This window comes from Bombus vosnesenskii, unplaced genomic scaffold (assembly GCF_011952255.1).
Source record: "Bombus vosnesenskii isolate JDL3184/JDL3185 unplaced genomic scaffold, Bvos_JDL3184-5_v1.1 scf7180000013351, whole genome shotgun sequence".
In the NCBI taxonomy this organism is placed as follows: Eukaryota; Metazoa; Arthropoda; class Insecta; order Hymenoptera; family Apidae; genus Bombus; species Bombus vosnesenskii.
The window spans coordinates 146,133-167,983 of NW_022882987.1; the positions used below are offsets into that span (position 1 = coordinate 146,133).

Genomic DNA, 21,851 nt, shown 5'->3' on the forward strand with positions numbered 1-21,851 from the left:
GAGGTAGGAGTGGTCGAGGAATCGGAGGGTCCCTTTGGAATTAGAAGGAGCGACCACAGTACGCCGGTAACAGGGAAAGGACTGGCCTACGCTAGAATATTGGCCAGGAGGGTGGTTGAGAGGAACGTCAGCGCGAAATCCGCAACCTGATGAAAGGCATCCTGTCTTCCTTGGAGCAGTGTGGGGATCACAAGGAAAGAGGAAGAAGGAGAGAGGCTGTCGAGGTTAATAAAAGGGCAGACAGGGCGGAGATGAAGCGAGAAGTGACGATAGCTAAGGGCGGATACCAAAAAGAAGGATAGTATCGCCGGCTGAAATTATGAGAGTTGAGGAGTATAAGAGGCCCCGAAGAGGAGAGGTCGCATACGCCGAAGCGTGTGGGAGGGAGACCAGAGCGATAAGGGATGACTTCAGCGAGGACTCCGAAGGGTGGATGAGGGTAGAAAAAAGGAAGAGGGAGAGGAGAGCTCCCTTAGAGCAAGCTACCCCGATGGTGCGTCCGGGAAACAACCGGCAGGTTGGTGCCGAAAAGAAAGGCGTACCAAGAAACAGGAGGAAGAAGGAAGCCATTCTAATTAAGGTGCAGGAAGGTTGCGAATGGCTTCATGTTTATAAGAGGATAATGGCGGTGAGGAGTTCATTGGGGAGAGCCACGGGGTTTCGTAGGACGAGGGCGAGCCACATTCTAATTGAATTCGATAGGACGGTAGTGGTTAGCGAGGCGACGGCCAAATGAGAGCCGCCTTGTGTGATAGTACCGAGGTGGCCGCTCTAGTGAACAGGGCGACCCTACAAATACGGAACATTGATTCCCTCACAAACATGGAAGAGCTGGTGGAAGATATCACGTCGCAGTGGGGAATCGAGGAGAATGTTGATGTAGAAGTCAAATCTATAAAAGCGGTACCATGGGGCACGCAAGAGGCGGCGGTGGTCCTCCCGGCGAATGGAGTGCCTAGTGATGAGAGAGAGAGGAGGCTGAGAACTGGACTAACGATAGCTTCTGTTAGGCAGTTAACTAATGTTCCGCGTTGTTATAAGCGCCACATGTTGGGGCACGTGGCGGCAAGGTGTCCTGTTGCATGTCCTGGCAGAGAGTTGTGTAGGAGGTGCGACAGCACTGAGCATATTATGAAAGATTGCAATAAAGAGCCGAAATGCGCCATGTGTTTGAAACATGGTGGCATAAATGCAAGACATATAACGGGTTCGTTGGCGTGCCCTATAGTGCGCTTAGGTGGTAGGAATAGACGGGGGCCCAATTAGGGTCTTACAAATAAACTAAAATAGATGCAGGCTTGCGCAAGACCTGATGATGCAGTGCGTATGCGGATTCAGGGTGGACATAGTGGTCATCTCCGAGCCCTATAGGAAGTTGCCTTATTATTAATGACGAGGGTGGGGATGCATTGATATGGGTCACTCTGTTTAATGGAAAACATGCGGCGAGCGAAACCCTGATAAGAAATGTAGAGATTGTAGGGGTCAGGGTTTGTGACGTGGTTTGCGTTAGTGGGTATTGTTCCCCTAATAAGAGTAAGGACCAGTTCAATGATTATTTAAAGGAACTGGAAGCGGTCATAAAGGAGGGGAGGAAAAGGGGAACGGCGCTTATGGTTGCCGATGACTTCAATGCGAAATCCTTGGTGGGGTTCTAGGACGGAACGTAGGGGAACATGCCTGCTGGACGTTACAACGAGGAACGAACTTATACCTATTAGGACGACGGGAAACTATTCCTTCCTGAGAAACGGAAGGACTAGTTTCCCGGATATACTTAGTGTTAATCGACGAAAGAGGCTGAGTTGGAGGGGGAGTAGGGTCCTAGATTGATACTCAGCTTCTGACCATTTTTATATTAAACATAAAGTTAGAGATAATATTAAGCGGGTGGCGGGTGGCGCCTTTAAATACTTGACGAAAGAGATGGACGTAGAGGGATTCCTAAACAAACTTGACGGAGTCTATGATGAAAATGATTTTAAATTTGACGAGACGGCATGCGGCGGATGACTGCAGAAGAGTCTGGAGCATACGTGTGCCGTGGAGTTGAAGAAGAGATACCCGGCGGGTGTGAAGAGGAGCACTAACAATCGGTGGAGTGATGAGTTCGCTACGTTAAGGAGCGAAACTCTGAGAGTTAGAAGAAGTGCCCAGCGAGCGGTGGCGGCCCGCAAGGATGATGCCGAGGTCCTGGTGGCCGAATTCAAGGAAGCTAGGAGGCGACTGAAAAGGGCGATCGGGCGTAACAAGGAGAAGAGTTGGAAGTGGTTCTGTGCCATCTTAGATCAGGATCCATGGGGCAGGGCGTATCGAGTTGTGAGGAGGAGAATGATGCGGTCAGTGCCAACGGAGCCCCTTGGAAGAGACAAAGTGGAGGGAATTCTGGATGATCTCTTTGTCACCAGGCAGGAACTGCGACCGGCTACACAGGAAGAGACATCGATCCTACCTGGCGAAGAAGGAGGGTTACTCATCAAGGAAGTAGACTTGAGGATGGCCGTTGGGAAATGCGATCCCAGGAAGGCGGCTGGAGTGGATGGGAATCCTGGCACTGTCGTGAGGTTATTCGCGGAGCAAAGACCTAGTGTGTTCCTGACAGTGCTCGACGGAATAAACACCTATGAAAAAATATCGGCGGTATGGAAAGAGGCTAGAGTGGTACTAATACCCAAGCTTGGCAAAGATCCTGCGATGTCATCGGCGTATAGGCCGATTAGCATATTGCCGGCATTGAGCAAGGTGTGGGAGCACACGCTTAAAATGCTCGTTGAGAGGAGCGTTGGTCAGGATCCCTTCCATAGGGACCAGTATGATTACAGGAGAAGGAGGGGGACTCTTGAAGCCCTGGATAGGACGGCCGCAGTTGCTGAAGAGTGCAGAAGGAAGGGCCTGGCGTGTGTTCTGGTCGCCCTTGATGCGAAGAACGCCTTCAACACTCTATTGAGAGTGGGAGAGGATAATGGAGGAGGTTCGAAGGAGACGGCTATCGGGATGGTTACAGGAGTTGTTAGGAGACTATCTGGCTGAGAGGAGATTACTGGTGCACTGCCGGGACGGTGTCGTAAGGAGGAACATCTACGCGGGGGTTCCGCAGGGGTCAGTCTTAGGACCGTTACTGTGGAATCTCGTGTATGACGGGGGCTGGAGGCGCTGGATCGGGAGACCAAAGCAGTTCGCCGACGATCTGGCGGTTCTACTCAAGGTCATAGGGTCCCACGGCATCAATGACAAGATAAAGGCAGTCATAGCCTTGGCCACGAGGTGGTACCGCGAGGCTGGATTGCACTTGGCCAGGGAGAAGACGGAAGTTAGCCTCTTAACAAGGAACAGGATACCGACAATTTTTAACTTTGGCGTGAAGGTTGGGGGGGGGGAGATTCCCACTAGACGTGTTGTGAAGTACCTAGGGGTAGTGTTGGATAGTGCTAGGGGATTGTCCCCCCACCTCAAAGCAGTTTGTGATAAAGCGTAACGGTTCTTGGGCGCCATACGAAGCCTACACCCAAATGTCGGCGGGCCCAACGATTTAGTCAGGAGAGTATATTATGGCGTCTGGGAGTTTGTGGTTCTATATGGCGCACCGATATGGGCCTCCTCCCTGGGAAGAGAAACAAATAGGACGATCATGAGAAGGGCGCAAATGGCGGCGTTGATCCGTACGTTTACCGCCTACTGGACGGTGTCACATGGGGGTCTGTGTGTGCTTACCGGTAGCATGCCGATTTACATCAAGGCATGGTTGCGGTGGAAGCAGTATGGAGTGAAGAGGCGGATCAACGAGAGCCCTGAGAAAATAGCAAGAAGAAATGAAGGATTTGAAGACGGAGGCAGAGGACAAGTGGAGATTGGAGTGGGCGTTCCAAAACTCTTACAATTCTACTAGAAGACTGGTAGAAGATCCGCTGATCTTCTACAGAAGAAAGAGGAGGATCAACTATTGTACGATGCAGATCCTTACGGGACACGGTATCTTTAACTGGTACCGTCATAGGATCGGTGAAGAGTCGCACAGCAGTTGGGATTGTGGTGCGGTGCAGGATGACGCCGAGCATGTGCCCTTATGGTGCCCTAGAAGGACGGTGGAAAGAACGGAGTTGGAGGTCGAGATCGGTAAAGATTTTAAATTGGAGAACCGTGTCGTTGAGAAGATGGCCGCGGAGGAATGGTTGTGGAATAGGTTTTATGAATTCTGCACAAAGGCGATGAAATGCCGGCTTTCTAAAGAAAGGGAGATGGAGGTCACAAGAAGAAGGGAAGGAAGGAGGAGAAGAAGGACCAGAGTCGAGGAGAGAAGATAGTTGAAAATTGGGTACGTTGTGTAGAGGCCAACCCGAAGTAATGTCAAATGGCTGTACCGGGTTGGCACCTCGAGTACCGCAGCAGAGGGAGAATGAGGAGTTTGTACGGCGATGTCCCCTGCCGAGTTCCACATTACCTGGTGACGCGGGTCACTGGGTATGCGTAATAGCATTTTCCCCTCCTCGCGCGCGCAAAAAAAGGGCCATGGAGTTAATGACTTCTCAAGGAATAAAACTTCTCAAGGAATATAATCTGCTCAAGCCGTCGAGATTTATCAATGCCATAAGATTTAGGACAAACACCTTTGGGACGCTTACTGTATTGGCACAGGCCGACAAAAAAGTAGACGTGGCTTGTAGAAGATGTCGTGCCCAACCGGAAACCTTCGGACACATCTTAGTCCGGAGCCAATACACCAAATGCCTAAGGATTGAGAGGTACGATGAGGTGAAATCAATCCTCGCTAATGAGAAATAACGAGGTATTTGTCGAACCTACATTGGGGGTAGGGGGTAATCTACTCAAGCCGGACCTCGTACTTAAAAACGAGGAACGGATTCTCGTGGTCAACGTCACGATAACAAAATACCAGTAGTTAACCCAGAAGAAGCATTCAGGTAACTGGGCGCAAAAATTGGGCCTTGGAAAGGCGTCCACTGTGGCATAGTTGTGCCTGAAATTCTGAGCATGGTGAGGAGAGTCCGCAAGCTCTCCTTGAAACCATGCCGGAAAATTGAATTCCTAACAAAATATATTTTTTCTCGCTTCATTTACCATCTTTTGATAAATCCACGAGGAGACGGAGTCCTGAAACTTAAGGACAGCGAGGTCAGGCAGGAGTTCAAATCGATTTTACACTTGGTACCATCTACGGCCACCGGATTCTTCTACGCTCCTAAAAATTATGGAGGTCTAAGGTTGCCGAGGTTCGAGCGCATTGTAAAACTCGGTACCCTAAGGAGCGCTCTAAAGAATGAAGGATCAATAGACCCAGCGGCAGCAAGTATAATCAGCGAGGATACAAAGAAAGAATTAAAGATGATCGCAAACTCCCTGAGGATTAATTGGCCGGCCACTTCCGAGGATACTGAGAAGGCCAGTAAAAAACTCAAATTAGAACATGTCAAACAATGGGCCGAACTTAGAAGTCAGGGGCAAGGAGTGGCTGACCTCGCGAAAGAGAAGCTTGGCAATGTATGGTTGAAAGAGCACAATTTGTTAAAACCATCACGATTTATCGATGCCTTGCGATTTCGCACAAACACCTTTGGCACCAAAACCAGGGCATGTCCTAGGGTTATTCCAATCTATGAAGGACCTTAGAATCAAAAGGCATGATGAAGTTAAGATGTTCCTGGCAAATAAGCTCAGAGAATCAAACGAGGTGTTTGTTGAGCCTGCAGTTAAAATAGGGGGTAATCAATATAAGCCGGACCTTGCGGTTAAAAACGAGAAACGGATTCTCATAGTCGACGTCACAATCCGCTATGAGAATAGAGATTACCTCCAAAGAGCTCATAAGAAAAAGGTCAACAAATACCGCCCATGCTTGAATTACCTAAAGTCTATATATGGCCAGGAAGAGGGAGCAATATTGCCCGTTGTGCTCGGCAGCAGAGGGGCTATTCTGATGTACATGGACGATTTGATTGTGCCATCGACTGACCTTTCGAGTGGAATTGAAAAGCTAAGATCGGTATTGCATGTCGCTAGCGAGCACGGACTACTCATAAACTGGAATAAGTGTCGATTTCTACAGACAAGGATAGAATATTTGGGCCACATTATCGAAAGCGTTAACGTTCAGTCATCGGAATGCAAAACCAGGGCCGTCGCTAATTTTCCGGAGCCTCGGCCCGCTAGAGATGTTTAGAGTTTCTTTGGTTTAACGGGATACTTTAGAAAGTTTGTGCCCCAATATTCTATCATTGCGAGACCATTGTCGGATCTGCTAAGAGAAGATGTTCCGTTCAGGTTTGAGTTGCGCGAGCGAGAAGCGTTTGCAAGGCTGAAAGCAGCGCTGAGCGAGAAACCGGTGTTGAAGCTGTACTACAAGTGGGGGCTCGTCCGGGATTGAATAAGACAGAGAACGACACGTTTTAACGGAGCTATTTGTGCTAGAGTAGAAAAAGAATAAAAATGGCAAACGTTGAAGACGAACGGTTGTCGGGTGAAGAGGATTTGACACTGGTAGTGAGCTGACTCTAATGCGAGCAGATCAGCATGCAAAAATCGGAGCGCCCGGATTAAGTCGGGAAATCATTGGATTTCGCAGTGTCGGTTCCGGAAGAAATTTTACGCTCGGGAAATTTTCGACGAATATTGTTATAGACAATGAGTCGTACTGTATAACGATACACGTAGTTCCAGACACAGTGATGCAACATTCGTTTATTATTGGCGCAGACTTTTTGGACACTATTGAAATAAGTATAAAAAGGGGAGAATCTTTTATTCGTAGAATAAAAGACGAAAATCCCGATGAGTGTCCGGAAGTCCTCAAAATAGATGTAGAGACACAGGCGAGTGAGATAGATTTGTCCCACGTTAAGGACATGCAACATAGGCAGGCAGTAAAAAATCTGATCCGAGATTATAGGCCACAGAAAACACGCGAAGTAGCAATCGAAATGAACGTGATATTACAGGATGATCTTCCAGTTTACGAAAGGCCGTGAAGACTATCTCCACAAGACAAGGTCTAAGTCGATAAACAAATCAAAATGTGGCGGATGTTTTAGTCAAAAAGAAAGATAGCTCGACTAGAATCTGTGTCGATTACAGACGGCTAAATCGAAAAGTAGTGAAGGACAGATACCCGCTGCCCTTGATCGAAGTCCAATTAGATTCGTTGCAGGGCTCGAGGGTATTCAGCACTCTGGATCTCAAGAACGGATTCTTTCATGTTCCTGTTGGGGAAAGTAGTAGAAAGTATACAGCATTCGTAGTCCCCACGGGCCAGTATGAATTCCTTAAGATGCCATTTGGATTATGTAATTCGCCAGCCGTCTTTCAGAAATTTATAAATGCGGTTTTTAAAGAGTTGATCAAGACATCGAAGAGTAGAGTTGAGAGAGCTAATCGAGACATCGAAGAGTAGAGTCGTTAGAGTTGATCGAGTTGTCAGAGTTGCTATAGAGAGAGAGAGAGAGAGAGAGAGAGAGAGAGAGAGAGAGATTCAATAACTGTAAAGTTATTTGAGATAGATACGAGTATCGCATTTAGTTTCATTGAAACAAACATCGTTTTCTGTCCAATTAATACTTGTATATTCAATTAATTATTAATAAATTGTAAGTAGTCGGGAAAAAATTTATATTTTAATTTCCACGACACTACAAGTCTTGAGGAGCTCCATAGAGATGGGAAATATATTTTTAAACGGATGAGAGAATTTTGTTAATTAATTAATTTATTTGTTTATTAATATATTTATTTACTAAATCAATTGTACATATGAATTAATTATTTATTATTCATTGAAAATTTACTTATGTCAATTAAATGATAATAATTTTAAATCCCTACGAGGGGGTACCTCGGAAGTATGGAGCCTCTTTGAGGTTCCACAGGTTCCACGAACGTCTTGTAAAGCTCCATTGAGATATGTAATAGATTTTTAGATGGGTGTCAGAGAACCTATTTTATTTTATTATCTAAATTATTTTATTCGTGTATGCTATTTATTTATTTATTCTTTTATACTCTGACATAAATGAATTCGGACAACAATCTTTTATCGAATGACAAATCTCAAATTATTTATTTATATATTATTTATTTATTTATTTTTTAAAAGAGATAACGTCTACTATTTATTAATTAACTATATTTATGTATTTCTTTATTATCTATTTGCCTTGTTAATTGATTTATCAATTTTAAGGCAAATATTAGTTGCAAATCCCTACGAGTGGGTACCTCGGAAGTATGCGCCTCGTTTTCAGGGTTCCACAGTTCGGGTGTAAGCAGCACGCTACTATTTCATGGTCGTACTGTGGATCCCTTGGACAGCCATGGTTGCTCGGGAGCAGGAGAGGCTTCTCGCCTGCTCAAGTCGCACTCTTACCTCCCTGTGGTACCGCCGGTCCCCTGGTCACGGTGTCCATGGCTAAACGGAGTGCGGCGACGAAGGAGCGGAAGACAATACGGAATGACGAATCGGCTTGCCGATCAAACGGTTTTATACCGTGAAGTTTAAAAACTTAATACAAAGTAATAAAGGAATCCGTTCCTTTGACTGATAACGACGACTTGGCTATATAATGGATTATGAGAGGGCATGATTGGAATATGAAGAATAGATTACACAAAATTTTGTTAAGATCAGTAAGAGTAACAAAGATGCCTCGGACGCAGCGCTTCTCGATCCCGGAAGCGCTGTGGCGGATTTATCCGCTTTGGAGGGGATCATAGATGACGACTTGGCTAGGCCCCTGGATACGATTGCTAAGATAATGGAGTCTTTAATGGGGGACAAGGTTGCTTGTCCGGTCTGCGAGAAAAGGGAAGTTTGCCTTTTCTTTATGATGTTGATGGACCAGGACAGGCACCTTAGTCTGCATCATGTGGGTGCCCGCATTCAGTGGGGATGCATGCATTGTGGAAGAAATTTCCCGAAGTTACATGGGGCTAGGTGCCACATACCGAAATGTAGTGGCACAAGTCAAAGTAATGAAGGAGCGTTTAAGTGTGAAACTTGCCCCATGAGTTTCGGGACTCAAAGAGGGCTGTCCACACATGAACGGCATGCGCACCCTGCCGTAAGAAATGAAAAAACAAGGGCAACGGAACCCAAGGCAAGCGCCCAAGTAGAATATGGACGGTAAAAGAGGTGGCTCTCCTGATGGAGCTCGATGAAATATATAAGGATTATAAGTACCCTAATATAGAAATAAGTAAAGTCCTCAAACGTTCGAACAAATAAAGAATAAAATGAAAAAGATGAAAATTAATAGTGAGGACTCGAGAACAGGAGGGAGGGTGCGATCCCGTTAACTCAGGCAATGCCCCAGTATGGAGCAATATTAATGAATTAAATGAAGAATCGAATAATGAATGGCGGCGCAGCCTAAGGAAGGAAATTGAACAGGCTTCCGAAGTCCCCCCTCCCGCACGGGGAATATACAATGAACTAAAGAATATACGGGACGAGTTCAGAACCAATAAGGAAAACTTAGCGGGAAAAATAGATAAATTTGTCGGCACGTCTCTATACAGAGCACTAACAAAAAGCAGCACTAATGCTAATGAAGGAGAGAGGCCCCAAAAACAAAATAATAAATGGAGTAAAAGAACAGTAAATAAAGACAGGATGTTTTCGCACGTTCGCGGGGAGACACGATCTCGAAAGAGCGCGCCAACGGGAGCCGTAAATTCCCGTTACGATTTACTAATCGACGCCGCGAATCGTTCAATCCCTTATTTCCTTTGGGATAATAAGGGTAGTTAAAATGAAGATAACGCTGCTACTAACATGTTATTATATTGTTAGGGAAATGATACATTTACACTGTACATGAGAGTGTGTGTGTAAAGGTCAGAGGGCGTCCAGGTCTTAGTGGAGACAAAAGACTGTTGCCAGATGTTAGAAGATTCTGGATAGTCGGTTGGCGACAAGCGTGCGTGTAAGACGTTCTTCAGAGTGTAATATAGATGTATAGCTGTTGTGTGTGAAATATAGTCAATTATTTGTATTTCCAAATCCTCGAATTTCCTTAACAACCCCCTAATCACTGGACTACTTGATACGACGGACCAGATTCGCAGGCTGAGGAGGCACTACCCGCTAGACCTATACGCTAGATTCATTTAGTTATCCAAATTAAGCATATGCACTTACTTATAATACTTATAAATTATACCTATCTATAACAAGTATTAACTTATTGTAAATAAACAGCCATGTCACTGCGCCACGCCAGAAAAATTACTGAAAATTCTCAACGCGAGAATTGATTGTAATTTCAACAAATAAATAAAAAAAAAACTTTCTCATCTCTATGGTGTGCATGCCAACGGGTCCAAACGTCTTGCGATTGCAACACCTGAAAACACGAGGTTTCGAACGCTCATAGCCATTGCCTGGATTTCATCATCCCTGGTTCCAAGGAAAGATAAAGAAGCCACTTGAGGATGCCGTAAACTATGCCCTCTCCCTTACTAGTATACAGATCAGCGGGCTTCAACGGTTTCTCGGCTGCGACGCCAAATATACTCGGTTATTCTTTGTACAATCGTCAACGTGGACGAACATTAATTCAAGTGAAACCACACAAGTTCGGCATTTCCAAATATACAGAACATACTATAAACGCGATTGTTTTGAACTCGTTCAATTACTTTCTTACATATCAGAAATGGGATACACTCACGTGTTATAGTGCGAAACATTTAACAGTGATCTCGTGCAGTGCGGAGTGCGAAGGAAGAAGGAAAAGAAGAAAAAGAGAAAATGAACGGGCCGGCACCTCGCGGTCCGCCTATTACAAGCTGGAAGAGGAAACATGATTCTTCCTCGAACATCTCGCCGGTACAACACAAAAGACGCAGGCCGAGAAACGCAATTGGCACAACTGAAGCGATTGGTAGAGGAGACTCAGCCTCCATACGCGTCCGCGTTCTCGATCGCCGCGCGCTCGCGTTCGCGCTCACCGCGTGGGTGTTGTAGGAATCCGGCCAACGACGATCGATTAGATCATAGAACATATTAAAGAATCATCGAAATCAGAAAGGAAATAGCTTTCTTACAAACTCGCCCTAATATTATATTACGTTTCCCTATTAAATGAAACAACTTTCATGTGAAATATCTTCTTGCATTTTTGATAATTAGAGAGTAAAGAATAATTCAAAAAAATAATAAAAGTGTGTATCCATTTACATCAAGTTGGAGCCTATCGCTGCCAACAGTTTTCATAGGAGGTTGACAGACTTTCTTTCAAGAGTTTAATGAATGTAGCTTCTATAGCTACATATGCATACTACATTGGCTGCATTATGATCGAGAATTAAGTTGAATGTACTAATTTCTATGTTCGCCGTAGCGAATCATAGATGGCGTAAGGAACTCTCTAACTTTTTTCAGTTCGATATTTTTACGATCATATAAACAGGCCTCTATACTCGCTAGGGAAAACCGTCCGAAAATTGAATCGTGTCTAGTCGTGAGAAATTCACATGAAAGATCAACAAAGTCAGCGTTCTTGCGAGGTGGATAGAGACGAATAGAGTATTTGTGTCTTTGTCTAAGACATTGATATTATGTCACGCATGCGTAGAACAAGAACCTTCTTGTCTTCCACGTTGATTTTTCACGACTCAATTTCTGAACAGATTTCCCTAGACTTCGGTATATGAGCATCGAGACCTTTTTATATGATCGTTGGTATTTCAGAACCAACAGAACAGAAGAGACACGAAGTCTCATTTAATGCCACGACTATTCTGTCCTCAGTTAATGCTAGCAACTCGTGCGGATTATTGATCAGTCTCAGTGACGTAGTTAAACAAATGGTCGAACATTTAATCGGTTGGATACACTGGTGAAAGGTACCGCTGTCAGTAATAATACGACTACTACACCGCAAGATATTTTTATCGATAATGCCGACGCCTCAGATGCGATCAAGTAGAGTCAAACAAAGGTTATCAACGATGCATTTTGAATATTCCATCAAACAGACGAAATTTCTGTGAGAAGCCTTCGCATGGACAAATGGCTCCAAGATAGAAAGCTTTGGCTTTTTGGTAGCACACTACCTCTGCTACCAAGGAGGTAAACACTGACTATTTTGTTACGAATCTTTCCTTTGTTCAACCTTTCACATTTAATATCCATAAAATTTTGTACGATATTAATAATTTTTGTCTTCTTTGCGAAATAGTTTTGAATCTATCGCTTTACGGTGACGATGATGATTTCTCAAGTAGAGAATCTGTTAATAATTGAATAAAATCCTTTCTTTATTTAATTTCTATTTATAGCATTTTCATTTTTATTGACAATATTAATATTAGATATATTATTAGAGTAGAGTTAGAATAATATTAGATATAATATAATATTAGAGAATTATGATAAATACTAAGTTGTTTTTTTTGGTTATTATTATCAGTAGTCGTATTATTAATGACATTGTCATTAGGTGGTAATAACAAAATCCGCAATCACTTAGTTGCAACCCAATATATTATTTTTTGTAATCTGAATATCTGTGAATATATTCGTGGCGTCTTTTCGAATTTTAACATGTATATGACATAATGGTATTTTTGTGACATTTTTCTATTTTATTTAATTTATAGCCAATTTTAGTTTTATTTGAAAATAGAACATTTCTTTCTGTTTATTTTGCTTAACTTCACATTTACTGTTTGCAAATTTATTGTTTACAAATAGTTTTACGTTTTTTGAAACAAAGAATGGTAGAAAAATATAAGTAAAGGATACCATGACCGGAATCTGAAGATCTACTCTTTCCAGAACATTTAACTTTGACATTGAATTAAATCGATCGATATTTGCTATGTAGTTTAAACACGTAAGACACATTGTATACATTAGACGTTGTGAATAGCCATTAAATACAGTTGATGCATTAACAAAATTTTAACACTAGTCCTAAAGTAGAGTAATTTTCTTAGCGCAAAACAATAATTGCTACACAATGTGGTAGTTCGTCGAACAGTTTGTTAAAATGTCAAAGGATGAACTTTCATTACTTTAAAGATACTGCTTTAACGTGTCAAATATTACGACTACAGATAATAAGAAATATAATCCAAAGATAACGTAAAAATTAAATGACAAAAATAGTGTACAAGCTGATTGTAGGATATTATTACATTAAATGTTAAGATATATTAAATTTTTATATTATTAATGTTAAACTTTGTAATACTTTAATAGTACTAGATCACTTTTCGGATAGTATTATGTGTAGCTAGCTGGTTTTATACGTTCAATTCCTTGTCATAAATACGAGAATAACATAAAATTTCTGGAAAATAAAAATCTTTTCAAAATCTAGTGAGTTCTTGGGTTCTATGTAGTTCTCGCTAATATAGTTGCATCTATAAATATTAAGATAATCTAATTGAAAAATGAATATTTCATATGACTGTTCTACATTTTCTGCCATAAACTTACAATATATGCGACTGCCACTAAAGATTTCATCATTGTGTAATTCATACCCTTCTTAGCGCATTCATAATATAATCTTTACTAGATTAAACTTATTGTCAGAGTTCTAAAGAAAAAATGACGAATCCATATCTAAAATTTCCAATTATTCTATGTTGTAATTAAACTGTTTATTTTATTCAAATATGATTTCCAACTAGTCTTATTAAATCCACTAAACTCGATTCAAAGTTGCATAATTTGCGTCACTTCATTTCTACGCTAAAAACAATCCACCTTGTTTCATGGTCGTTATTTAAACATGGACAATATGGCAACCTAATATCGATTATCAATAATCAAGAAGTCAACAGTAACGTAAAGTAGTCTTTCAGCGGGTTCAGTAGCGCTCGGCATGTTCAACAATCAGGGTGTTTCAACATCAAAATCCTATGAACTCCATTCTGGGATTTTTGTACGTATAAGATAATTGTTCAAATAAATATGAATAAATTGTAAAAGAAACGTTGCACAATAACGAATATTCTAAATGACAGAACAATATAAATTAGGAAAGCTTTGTTTTTACACTTTTATGCATAAGAATATTACATATATATTTCATATGATGCAAGATTTTATTTCTTACAACAATCTAAATCAAGCAATTCTTATTGCTGAGACTTTCTGCATAAGAATATGTGTTTCGTATTAATTTTAATAATAATACTTTATTAATAAAGGTTGTATTATCAAACAATTCGAATCATTTTTGCAACTTAATGAAGAAAGCTACCGTAAATTATTAATGAAAACAAAATAGGAGTTTTATCAGTTTCTTCTTGTCCATGTTGTAATTATAGGATTCGTATTACGACCGACATTTGTAACAAGTAGAACTTTACTTTACATACGATTTACAATAATAATAATAAATAATATAATTATAATTATAATAAATATAATGTAATAATAATTATAATTGTGATTATAATTATAGTAGCAACAAATAATGAATAATAGAATTATATAATAATAAATATTCTTTGAGCAGATAAAATTTACAATTGTTGCATGAATTTAACACAACGCGACGCGGAAAAAGGTCTAAATCAATTCTATTACTTTTTACTCGGCGGTAACCCGCGACTTATTTGATGAGAACAGTAACGATATTAACCTTATTATTCTTCAGCAGACTATATTTGTGACATCATTTATGTTGACATTATTTTCTTAATTATAACGATAAAGAAGGTTTCTTTAAAAGATTTCTTACCATTCTTCAATTCACTTACTTAATAGGGACGATAACTGAAAGTTGTTCCTTATTAACTGAAGTTAATAGATTTTCGATTCTCATGACTCACGAAATTAGCCAATTCAATATGATACCATTGCAGAGCAGTTGAAACGTTTTTAATTAACACCATTAACCTTTTTGATGGCAGCGATGCATTTTCTACCGATTTAAAGTTAATTCTGTCTTAACTGTTTAACGATAGCTAAATTATCGAATATCCGGAACCACTGATTTTGGTAACGCTAAAACAACACGAATATGCTGATGAACTGTTTCCACTTGTCTCGATATGGTCAACGATTTAAGATTTGCAAACTATGGGCAGCGTGTGCCGCTTTGGTAAGCTTCCAATGGACTCACGAAACTCACATGTTCTACATAACCTTTCAGTCTTTATCAAAAACAAAAATATCAGATCCAAAATGGAACATTTTCACTGAAAGTTTGTACGATTTATAATATATACATAAAGTGAGTCACAGAAGTATTCGTACCCTTGCAATTACAATTTCATTTGATGTTTAAAGTTTATATCATAACAAATTGCTGTTTTTCAATAAACGATATATCGATCAAAAGCTTAATTATTACATATATATTCCTATCGATAAATAATGCAAAGTGTTTATTGTTAAAAAAGATATTAGTTATCTAAATTCAATAATTATAAAAATACGACTACTTCTGTGACTCACTGCACATGTAAACTTAGAGAAATATGAAGATAAATAGAAAAATGAGAGAAACATATCGAAGACTAAACATTGTGAAATATTAAATAAAAAACAAATTTGTTTGTGCATTTGTTCACTATACAAAATAACACATTTTCCATATGATTATTTGGGAGACATGAGATTTTTACACAAGCTATATTACGTGATTTAAGGGCGCCTGCGCTCTGAATTCCGATTCGAATAAAGCGAAACAGGGGAGCTTGACCCTTGGTCATTGGCGAGACTACAGACAGTCTGATCCGCAGCCTTTACAGTGCTAGCATGCTCTTTGCGCAACAGTTCACCTCTTTGCCATGTCTTGCCAAGTATAAAAAGTATGTACGAGCCCAAAATTTACTAGAAACTTTCGTTTTATCCGCTGTTGGTGGAAAGATTTCTAGTATCACGTCTACTGACAATCCTATAAGTTACACATACCTTAATACTCAGATAGGGGACACTTTTACTTATTTCAAATCTATTGCATTTGCATACAAAACTATATTTTCCTCATTTATCCGTGGAAAAGTGAAGCTGTTCCCAAAAAGAATATGTATAAGTACAAAAAATAAAATATAATTTACTTAGAAAATATTATTATAAATTTACAAATCTTTGCGGCTACGTACAATAAGATATTTTATTATTTAAAATAAAAAATTCCAAATCGTAGAAGTTTCCTCAAATTAAATACGTTTGTATTTATTACTTATCCTTCAATCTCCTCACTTGGCCATATTTAAATACAGGTGGCAAAGTAAGAAAGTAACTTACCTTTTTCAAAAGTGTTCTTTTGCTTCATTTCAGACATTAACAAGATTATAATCAACATTAATTAACAACATAAGGATCATTTTCATTTATAATCGTTAGTGTATGTATACGTTCTAGAATCAAAAGTTAGTATGTAGCTAAGTGCTACGCTGTTCATCCAATAAATGATGTGAGAAATGTATTTCATGGATCGCGATTGTCATTGCACTTCAATGGGAACACGCGTGTCACAGAAGATAACATCCGCATCGTACTCATAACTGTGTCACATACTTCGATACAGAACTACTAGTAAAAAATATCGGTGTTTCACGACCTCTCGCTATTCTATAATTCTTTTAATAATGATCGCATCGAAATATAAATTTCAAATTTCACGTAATTAAATAATCGAAACACAACACTATGAAATGGTGAATCATTAAAAAAGGACAAATAAAGAAATATGATATAGAGTATATGTGTACAATAAGCAAGTACATATATATATATAAGAGTATATATATATATATATATATATATATATATATATATATACTCTTATCTTTCAATATCAACATTATTTCCTTATTAATATTTAAGTACGATGTCTCATTGAGCTACGTACCTTATAAAGAATTTATTTTTTTTTATAGGTCACGCGCGCCAAGCAAGGCGATGGACCGATACGAACGACTGGCGCGTCTTGGGGAGGGTAGCTACGGTGTAGTCTTCCAGTGTAGAGATCGGCAAACTGGAAAATTGGTAGCTGTTAAAAAGTTCCAACAAACTGAGGATGATCCTCTTATACGCAAAATCGCACTACGTGAAATAAGGCTTCTTAAGGTCAGTCGTTATGCTTGAAAATACAATAATGTGTAAAATTCTTAGGCCACTTATACAATATAATCACTATCGTTTGACTTATCGTTACTGCAAGACCTATTGTCAAATCATACTACATAAGTCACATGGTAGCGATATAGCAGAACAAGCATGATCATTTCAAAATTTCTGTATCATCGTAATCTTTATCATAAATATTATCGCCACCTGAAAAAAATTAGATATTTTGTTTATCAATCTGATACGTATATACTGTGTTTGAGATGATAAAATGTCTTAAATTGAAAGAAGACGGAGATCGTATAATATCACAAAATAGAACAGCAGTTTCAATATTTAATAAGTTGAAAAGAGATTCCTTTCCTATGCCTGTAGTATGTATACAAAAAGAAAGGGTGGAGAAGAAAGGAACTGTTAGATATCACAAGGCTAGGATCAAGCTATCTGAAAATAAGTCTCATGTCTTTCTTTACTTCTCTCTTCTTCCAACATGGTTCTAACGCTTTACGTATATACATATGTATACCCATACCTTCAAGTGAACGACCCCTTACAAGCTGAAGGTACTACAGCTCGCAGTGGCTAGTCTCGAATTAAGAAAACTTCGTTCAAAAAATATGGAGAAATTCTCAAAAGTATTATTAGCCTTAATTAGAATATAGATGTTTGACATTTCATAGAGTTTTTTAAGAATATCGATCAGCTCGTGGAAGAAAAATTCGTGCTCTTGCACAGCAACGTAGCAATATAAATTCACCGTCGACGTCGACTGCAAGAAGTGGCCAACGGTCAATACCGTGGCGGTCAATATCTTAGCGTGTTCTGCTCTCGATGACCTAACCTTATCGAAATAATCAAAGAGTTCTCTTCCAAACATATGCGCATTCAAACGAGCGTCCACTCTGTTCTGACATTTCGCCTCAAGGATAACTTCTTTCGTCCGTACAGCAAATACGGGGCGTGATGTTAATGATTTTCTTTCCACACGACTTTTGATCGCAAACGCTGTCCGCAATAACAAACCAAAGCAAAAAATTTCTGATTTCGATAATTTTTTAATATATTCAAGATCTATATAAACTACAAAAAAAAGATAAGAATACTAACGCCAATACTAACATATACGCTAGGAACGCACAATTATTGGTAATACTTATTGTGTATGGTGCCTACACTGCCAACAATTTTTTGCGAATATCTCGGAAACTAAAGTTGAGCGATAGTTATATATATGGGAAAAGTTGTTCATAATGTTGATTTCTACACATATTCAAAAATTATCAAAGTCGATGTGGTGAAAGAAAGCTTATATATTATAAGAAGGTAACTACGAAACTGACATCATCTTAGATTTACATGATCTTCTAATATGTAATAGAAATAACAATTTTAAACAACTTCTTTCTTTGCATATTGCCGTCAGACTCTTCTAATTTTCGAGATATTTGCAGAGAACTGAAAAAAACTGTCAGTACTACTATGAATTCTGCCCTACAAAATGTGTCTCTGATACAGTCATAAGCAAGACCGACACGCTCGTCGCTTAGCAATCTCTTTATATCCATCATCCATTGATCTGTTTATTTTTATTCCATACTTTACAAATCTAAATAATCATTCACAATTACATGTGACGCGATACTGTAAGAAACTTTTTTGAAAATCTGTTCCAACGACAAAATGATTTTGTCAATCGAATATAGAGTACCGAAAAATAATTAATTAAATTCTTCATATTACGATATAAAAAGATATTCGCAACGGTAGTTAATTAAATTTACAGCGCGCTACGAGGCGACTGTCATGTAAACTTGGGGGTTGGATGATAAAATAAAATAGCTGAGTCGTAACGCAACTATCAATTTTGCTTTTATTAAACTTTATTATGAATTCAGCAATCACAGTGGAATATACACTGAATTAACACACATAAATCACAGTTCACTCCAACAACTTTATGTAAAACTTAGTTACACTGATACATTAAGTACGCGACCGGTCTAAGGGTAGAAACTCGGTAAAAGATGTTGACTATTCTAAAGATAGAGAATGAATGGTTTAGTGACGATGTTGTGGCGGAGGAAAGCTAGGGGTGGGTGTGTCTGAGACCACAAGATGAGCTGATTCGTTAAGGACAATTTTGTTTAGGAAAGCAAGGGCGATAGACGTTGCTTTTGATTGGAGCACAAGAACCCTGGTGGACTAGGAAGGGTCTTAGCCGCCCATGAGAGAAAATTGCTAACGGAAAATACCGAATGTGAGAAAACTAACTTTCCCGTATCTTCTCGTAGTAAACAAAAATATAAAGAACACTGGAAATAGAAGATGCTTGTTTTTGTTCGTCTTTGACGAAACTTTTCAAGACGTGAAGGCGAACACTTGAAGATAACATAAATGAAGTCCTCTCCCTTCCTGCATCGTGGACTTGCGGGCCCTAACGGTTTTATGATTCCGACACTTAGGATTATTCTCATTCATTCTTAATACAATCGTCAACACAGACGAACGTCGAAGAATATCCTACGCGACTTCTGTTATTTCGAATCAACGCTTTCGAATAACGATCTTATACTTAACTCACGTAGTTTTACCTTACGATATAGTAAACAATTTTCAGTATAAAAATTACTGTAATTTATAATGTATCAATCTTAAACTTTCTTTTATGTGTCACTTTCATACTGTTGTACCAAAAAAAGTTGAACTGTTGGTTGTTTAATCCTTGAGCTTCCCAAACTCATTGTATTGCGTGCAGTATATTTAAAAAACGTTTTGATTATAAAGATAATTTGATTTCTAGAATTTGAAACATCCGAATTTAGTCAATCTTCTGGAGGTCTTCAGACGGAAACGGAAATTGCACCTAGTCTTCGAATATTGCGAGTACACGCTACTGAACGAGATGGAGAGGTATCCGAGCGGATGTCCAGAAATCACCACGAAGCAGCTTACATGGCAAATTCTGCAGGGCATCGCGTATTGTCATCGACTAGGTTGCGTTCACAGGGATGTAAAACCGGAAAATATTTTAATTACAGCCGATGGCGTAGTGAAATTGTGCGATTTTGGTTTCGCACGAATGCTCAGTCCTGGTGAAAATTACACAGAATACGTCGCAACTAGATGGTACAGAGCGCCTGAACTGCTGGTAATTTTTTTTACAAAATATAATCATTTCTTTCCATTACTTTTTTAAGATTCCATTCTATACGCACTTGTTATTAATAATTCATTATCTCTAACCGTTGAAATCTTGTGCGTGACATTAACGATAAATTGGTTAAAACAAAAAATAAAATTAATATAGATATTAATCTAGCATACTAATAAAAAAATTATATATTTTTTTGATTCGTTTAAATAATGTATTTTATTAATTAATTCACTAAGGATATTTATTCGTATTCTGCTTGGATCTTTTTCGTACTTCTAGATTTTATTGACTTGTATTATAATAATTAAATTATTTTTAATTACTAAGAGAACGTGGTCTTCAACAGGTAGGAGATACTCAATATGGTACACCAGTCGATGTGTGGGCAATTGGTTGTGTTTTCGCAGAATTAATACGTGGAGAAGCGTTATGGCCAGGAAAATCAGACGTGGATCAATTGTATTTAATTCGAAGGACTATTGGTGACTTATTGCCGAGACACATAGCTATTTTTCAGCAAAATGAATTTTTCGCTGGTATCACTTTACCGACTCCTCAAACCCTCACGCCCCTCGAAACTGCTCTACCTAATAGAGGCAATACAATTCTACAGGTGAATTTTTACATTGCTTTCTTTATCTTAAATAAACGGTTTAAATAAAAAATTTTTAGTAAATTGATTATAGGAAGATTTAATTGACTCCATTCATTTCATCTAACAGCTTGACTTTCTTAAGAAGTGTTTGAACAAAGATCCTGACGAAAGATGGTCTTGTGAACAACTTCTACAACATTCTTATTTTGAGAATTTTCATTTCAAAATGCCCGAAGTTGAAATGGAGGAATTCGATAAGCTTAAAAAATATCGAGATCGATCACGAGTATGTACAATTTTATAATAACAAGAATACAATGAATAATGAACCAGATAGAAAAGATACATGACATTTTTCTTACTACAAAATCTATATCAAATACTAAAATATACAACAAGATAATATATTGCATACAAAACTGGTAACAAAAATACCCTTACCTATTGTATATCTATTGTATTTTAGAATAGTAATTACAGTCAAATGGTATTACCCCAACTTCCCAAGCCTGGTGCTTCAGTACATAGTCAAAATGAAAATCGGCCGAAAAGCTCCTCCATGCATCATCAGCAGCAGGACTTCGATCATCTGCCTATGATTAAAGGCTGTAATTAAGCTCCTCTGTGATTGTAATATAATTATACATGTATACATATATATTTATTTGACTATTTATTTAAACTTTATAGATTTTCATTATATCAATTAATGATTGTTAATAAATTTTATTTTTGTTTTGCACGTTTGTGTTTATAACTACTGAAGAGATTTTGTTTAACTAATATGATTTCAATATCATATATATATATTTATTTATTTATTGTATCTATATTATATATACATCTTAAAATAAAATTTTGTATAAAATAATATTATTGTATACTATTATATATATATATATATATTTATTTATTTATAAGGTACATATATATTAATAGATTGTTCTTCTTGAAAGTTAATTACAAAATACAGCCTCTCACATAAGTTTAACTTTTCTTAATTTTATTAAACATTATCATCCTATTTCTTATGCTAACTAAATAAATATTACTTT

General features: G+C 38.7%; 1 protein-coding gene across 4 annotated transcripts; it reads left to right on the forward strand.

Moving 5' to 3' along the window:
- The first annotated feature begins 11,724 nt into the window (after nt 1-11,724).
- Nucleotides 11,725-21,456, forward strand: LOC117236698 (cyclin-dependent kinase-like 4). 4 transcript variants are annotated; one of them, XM_033499861.1, is made up of 6 exons: nt 11,725-12,079; nt 16,858-17,047; nt 19,848-20,195; nt 20,548-20,814; nt 20,924-21,082; nt 21,263-21,456. In XM_033499861.1, exons 1-6 carry the CDS (start codon nt 12,012-12,014, stop codon nt 21,410-21,412), a joined length of 1,182 nt encoding a protein of 393 aa, XP_033355752.1. In that variant the 5' UTR covers nt 11,725-12,011; the 3' UTR covers nt 21,413-21,456. The 4 variants fall into 4 exon arrangements, with proteins under 4 accessions (XP_033355752.1, XP_033355755.1, XP_033355754.1 ...); XM_033499863.1 differs by lacking the exon at nt 11,725-12,079 and adding an exon at nt 13,791-13,904; XM_033499862.1 differs by lacking the exon at nt 11,725-12,079 and adding an exon at nt 15,671-15,783.
- Nucleotides 21,457-21,851: the final 395 nt, after the last annotated feature.

What these genes read in the sequence shown, in the direction of transcription:
- LOC117236698 (XM_033499861.1), top strand. Translation starts at nt 12,012, where the DNA reads ATGGACAAATGGCTCCAAGATAGAAAGCTTTGGCTTTTTGGTAGCACA. An exon ending in CTACCTCTGCTACCAAGGAG is followed by an intron (nt 12,080 to 16,857) that starts GTAAACACTGAC and finishes TTTTTTTTATAG; the next exon opens with GTCACGCGCGCCAAGCAAGG. An exon ending in GTGAAATAAGGCTTCTTAAG is followed by an intron (nt 17,048 to 19,847) that starts GTCAGTCGTTAT and finishes TTTGATTTCTAG; the next exon opens with AATTTGAAACATCCGAATTT.